At 37.0% G+C, this 6,019-nt stretch overlaps 1 protein-coding gene across 1 annotated transcript in view; it reads right to left on the bottom strand.

The window, feature by feature from the left end:
- Positions 1–2,174: 2,174 nt before the first annotated feature.
- ahcyl2b (adenosylhomocysteinase like 2b) overlaps positions 2,175–6,019 on the bottom strand; it is a 31,705-nt gene continuing 27,860 nt past the window's right edge. Inside the window, exon 17 of the mRNA XM_039667713.2 lies at positions 2,175–5,270. Coding sequence (XP_039523647.2) covers positions 5,264–5,270 — 7 coding nt within the window. The 3' untranslated portion in view covers positions 2,175–5,263. The remainder of the gene's footprint in view (positions 5,271–6,019) is intronic.

Below are 6,019 nucleotides of genomic sequence, written 5' to 3'. Positions count from 1 at the left end.
TTGGTTTTGCTTGGATTTTTTTTGTTTTGTTTTGTAACACCCCAGTGCATATGCTTGTGTCGCTTATTAGTTAATGATGTATTAATTATTAGTTATTAATGTAAAATACATAAAGACATAAATAAAACCAGCCAATCTAAGAACGACATGGCCTTTAGAGAGTGTTCAAGATGTGGTCAAACAAAGTGCTATTATTCAGATTGAGGAACAGAAAGAACACTGGGTTTTCTTCTTCACTGAAAGAGCCACATTGTGATGTTTTTGACAAGAGAGTAATATAACGTTGAGAGGAAGGGGACACGGCATGGTGGTGTAAACAATTGGCTTCAATACAATGGACATTTTAATTTGAAAGTGTAAAACTTTGACTTAGCATGACACCATTTTTAACAAAGAAATGGGGAAAAAATGTAGGCCTATGCGTTAATTTACACAACAAAAAAAAAAACGGGGATATTTCTCTAAATACCCGGCTATGTCTAAATGTAGCATATCTTGCACGCTGCAACTTTCCCCCTCATTTTTAAGGGTTTACACAAAGATGTAGGCCAATAGATGGTCCTCGCTGCAGAACACGAAATCCAGGGGGAGGAGTTGGATCCACATCCAACTCCTACCAACTTATATATGCCCAATCCTACCCATCTCCACCCCATGACCCTAACCCCACCCCTAATCCTATACCCATCTGCACCCCCTGATCCCTAACCCCACCCTTAATCCTACCCATCTCCACCCCTTACATCTGGATCCAAGTCCGCCCCCTGGATCTCGTGTAGGCTTCACTTGTAAAGAAACACTCGTAATAGTCGGCCTATCACTTTTTTGTAGTTTACACAGAGACAATAAAAAATGCACTTTAAATAATTAATATTCAGAAGTCCAGGCCCCCAAAACGGCACTGTCGTAAATTAGCGGCCAAAACAAAAATTTTTGTTTTTAGTTCCATTTTATTTTCATGGAGTAGGCTATCTAAACACCCCCTCTGTCATAGCCTACAGGTCAGAATGAAGACATTCAACAGCAGCCGTCTTTGTAAGTGCACTGGGGGAAAACAACTAAAAAGGCTAACATAAATTAACTGGTTTTGATTAAGTCAAAAATATAATTTAACATTTTGTGTGTTAAATCAGATAGAAAGCTCTTTAAGGTAAAATTGGCAAGTTAGCCAACATTGTGTTTGTTCATGTAGCCTGAGGGTGTGAGTGGCAACAGCAGCTGTTCTCGTTTTTGCACCCCCCCCCCTCCCCCCTCAATGTCCAGAAATATACAAAGTGACTAAGCTCACCAAGAATAACAACAGCTTTAAAATACCTTATTTTTAGGTATCAACCATGTCAAAATTTAGGCCTATTTTTCCTAAAGGCATCATAACAGCTTCCCCACTTTTCACTGGGATGCCCACAGCATTTAAAATCCCCTAAATGACAGTCTTTCTAAATTAGGCTTGGCTAATTACTCCCATCCATCTCAAACACTTTCAGGAAATTAAAGAAAGCAGAAGCTGAACGCTTGTCTACAAACAAGCAGTCTCCTCTTCACATAAAATGAACGGATGGAGTCTAAAGCTTACAATGGAAAGGAATTCAGAGTGCGCAATAATCAAATAATCCATTTAAGCATATCAAAAAAGTTTTCAATAATAACATTTCAGGAATTAGATCAAATAATATGTGTAGAAGTATTTCCTGAATGGGTCATTCTTTATTGCTTTCAGCATTTGTGTAACCTTTTTAAACACCCCTTTACAAAATAGGGACTTTGTGCTTTTTGTGAATTAGTTCTGGTATTAAAAAACATCAATGAACAATCGAGTCAAACATGGATATGACACCAATACACTGCATTAAAAAAAAGGATTTTCTTGATATTTTTGTCTTCTAGTATACAAACATCTAAACATTTTTAAATCAAGATAGCCCACATTTACACTTGAGAAGCAAAAGGACTAAATATAGTCTCTTTTTCTGATTAATGGATAAATATTAAGCGAGTTATGATTAATAAATTGCTAGTGGGGTAAGAAAATTATGGCAGATATTTTGATTATTTTATTCAAAACCTCACTTGATTTTGATACTTATAAGACTAATTATTCATACTGTTAATCAAGACAAAAATACTGAGTAAGATTAGGATATTGCTTAGTGAAACAAAAAATACCGCAGTCGGTATACTTGCAAAAAAAAGATTACACTGGTGATTTTTATTTTTGTTCCTCAGGATTACAGATTATTGCTCATCTACCATCACTTGCCATATTTAAACATTGTTGACAACTCATCATTAAAGACTTTCTTGTTTGTAGTGAAAATTTACAACAATAAATAGAGATGTTCTAGCGTCTTAAATGTCAACGCTCGTTCTCCATAAGAGGTGCTGGTGTTGATCCCATGCACTCCATGTGATTTTAAAACCATCCTGAAAAATCGTCGGCAAAACCCAGGCCTGGAACCACCATCTCCTGCCACACTGTCTGCAGCAAAGACCCCGGTTTGTCCACACGAGCCTCTTAAACATTGCAATGCACGCATGCACAACACACACACACATAACCTCAAAAAAAAAAAAAAAAAAATAGATTTAAGACAATGGGTTGAACACATTTTAACAAGACGTGTACACTAACTGATGTGCTTTAGTACAGAGATTGTGTGTTAAGCAGATAGAGAATGTGATAGGATGATTATTGAAAATATAGGGTGTATCGATACATTTACAGATTTAATACGACGTTCTGAACACAAACTACCGAAGCAGCACAAACTAACAACATATGAACAATCATTTAACCCCTCTTGTGTTTGTAGAGAAAGCACAAGTTTGTGAGAGAACGTAACACTGTTAAGGGTTTTGTAAAGTGTCACTGCAAAAATGATCTTACTCAGTAGTTTTGTCTTACCAGTAAAAATATTCTTAAATCACAATACATTTTATTGAGAAGCAAAATAAACATTTGCTTTCCTGAAAAATGGATTAAACCAAATTACCATTATTTACATGTATACCATGCATTTGGGCCGTTTAGACCCAGAAGAGGGAAGTTCGAAAAATTAGACTGTTGGCCTCCAGTTAGTTCGCGAAATGTAACGGCGCAGCGCTTCTGTGCTTTACGTCACACGTAGGCTCACTATTGGCCAACGCTGGTCATGTGTGTGATGTGTGTTGTACAACCCAGAAGCGCTGCTCAGTTACACGACGTGAACTCACTTGAGGCCCACAGAGAAGGAAATGAATAGCTGAATAAAGTCGTTATTTTTGTTAGTTTTTGACACAAATAGTAATCTCGTCGCTTGAAAAAATTCGAGATTGAGCCAATGGAATCACTTGGACTATAAATTCGAGATTGAGCCAATGGAATCACTTGGACTATTTTAACAATGTCTTTAACAACTTTTCTGGGCTGGCAAGTTTCAATCCCTTAGAAGCCTATGGAGGAGTGATCCAGCTCTCAGATTTATTCAAAAACATCTTAATTTGTGTTCTGAAGAAGAGCAAACGTCTTACCAGGTTGGGACAACAAAAGAGTGAATAATTACTGACAGAATTTTCATTTTGGTGTGAACTGACATCCTGATCCTGACAGTAGTTTTTTAACGCCAAAATAGGGTTTGCGCTGGCACAAGCTGTTAGTAAAGTCCCTTTGCTTCTCAAGTGAATATATCTTGATTTCAGAATGTTTCAATATTTGTTGAAAATCCTGAGTAAGAAAATCATTATTTGCAGTATGATATAAAGCAGCCTAATTTTTGAAATGCCCCAGGAACAGTAACGTGATGTTTGATATCATAACAAGGACCATAATTACTAGTAGGACAAACATTACCAGCCAATTGACACCTACAACATATGACAGTCCTGAGTGAAGGAAAATGATGCCACATTAAACAGGAAACAGGTAAAAAGTCATTTAGATTCCCTTTATGACAAACACGGATGGCAAAAAAGAGATAAATATCTGCCATAAAGATTTTCAGAAATATAGTAAAATATAGGTCCCAATTTTATTAGATTTGAATATCCCAGTCATAAAGGCAGCTTTTGCTCTACAGGCCTGCAAACAGCAAAGCTTTCCTTCAATCCTCTGAAATGAGTACACAGTTGGTCTTGGCTTCATTTAACACACACACATCTCTCTCTCCCATTGAGGACCTGGAAAGAAACTCGGTACCGGATTAACTGTACATTTGGTATCTCATTGATATAGGCTCTACTTCACAGTATATAAAACAAGGGTTTCATTAAATTTCATATTACACTAGAGTATCATAACATTTAATTGCTTATTTTTTATAATGATAGACAGAGGATGAGTTCATAGGAACAAAAGATGATGGCAGAAGGAAAAGATAAAAAAAAAAATAGTATAAATATCCTAATATACACCCCTGTGATAACACAGCCTGATGAGTTTCAGCACTAACATGGATAGATTTGTGAATGCGCATAGTTTGAGCATTTCCATCTCAAACATCAATACTGACATTCTTAAAAACTGGAAACAGCATGTTGCTTTTGGGAGCGAAATTTGAAATGCTAATGCCTCAGCCAATGAGCTTCCAGTCTATATGAACGGTGGGGATAAGCCCCGCCCCCAAATCGTTCACAATCCAGTTAAATTTCAACAGATTTTATTTAGAACCAAGAGAGCGCAAAATGTTAAAATCTGCTGTAAAAATTATGGTAATACAAGTTTAAAAAAAAAAAACAAAAAAAAAAACAACAAAAGTATAGTGTGATCAGCTAAAATAAACGATTTCAAGCCCAGTGCCTGACTGTATTCTGTCCCACCCCCCATTTTTTATATAAAGAAAAAAATCATGTAGAAAACAAGAGGACAGGGAACAAGCAGGTGGGCATGTCCAAGACTAAATCATCAGGTATGATTGAACATTTTCTTTTTTTTTTCCTCTTTACCGGAACTTATAGTTAAACAATAAAAAGTTCTCTAAATGGATTACGTACAACTAACACATGAAGCTAAGAAAAGATGAAACGGTGAAATCTCCATGAAAACGTCGCTAGGTTGCACCACTGGCAGTAGCAGCTCATAAAAGGTTAGCCATGTTATTCTAGCGTAAAATAAATAAATACTGCCGTAGCGCTAATTAGCCACGCCCTTCCCTCTCAACCAATCAGATCAGGACTTCTCCCTCCCCTTCAAAGGCAGGCTGTGACACACAGCTCTGTCTCGCCTTCGTCTGTATGAATTTATGGAGTCTTGGTAATTTCTTTAGTCTTCGTTTTCCATCTGTAAATGGATCTAGTACCTAAAAAATAAAACATAACAAATGGTTAATATCAGACAGATTGAGGAGTTTTCAAAGTGCCCCTATTATGCTATTTTAAAAGGTTCCTAATTATGTTTTGGAGTCTCCTACAATAAGCTTACAAGCATCCAAGGTCGAAACACACTCTCAATAATATACATCACAGCTTCAGCTCTTTTCTCAGTGTGTGAAATCACTCGATAAAAGATTGGGTCTCTCTAAACCCCTCTTTCCGATAGCCTACTCTGCTCTGATTGGTCAGACAGCCCAATCTGTTTTGATTGGTCTACTCTGTCCTGAATGGTCAGAGGGCCCAATCTGTGGTCTGATTGGTCTACTGCTTACAGCACGTCTTGGAAACAAATCTCCCATCCTATATCTTAATTTCAGCTCCAGATCTTCCTCAGCACTTGATACACAGTGAAACGAACAGTAACGATGGTGTCAGTTTTACTGTATCAATCTCATAATTTCGAAGTGCATGCAAAGTGGATTTGCTTTCGTAGATGTTGTTCACGGGCAGCCAATGAGGAATATGCGTAGCTATGTAACAGGAAGTGAGACTGGAATTGCTGACGACTCGTTTCCGATTGGTTCTTTCTTTTAGGAGACAATAACTTAATTTGTCATGCACTTTGATCTTGAAATCTTTCCAGACCTTTTACATTCACCAACAGCTCTATTACACACAGCATAGTGTGTAATATTTAAAAAAAGCATAACAGGGGCATAATACATTTTAAAAATCA

Source organism: Pimephales promelas, chromosome 24 (genome assembly GCF_988280905.1).
Source record: "Pimephales promelas chromosome 24, fPimPro1.hap1.1, whole genome shotgun sequence".
NCBI classification, from domain to species: Eukaryota; Metazoa; Chordata; class Actinopteri; order Cypriniformes; family Leuciscidae; genus Pimephales; species Pimephales promelas.
The sequence above is the reverse complement of the archived record's forward strand: the minus strand, read 5'-3'. Positions and strand labels throughout refer to the sequence as shown.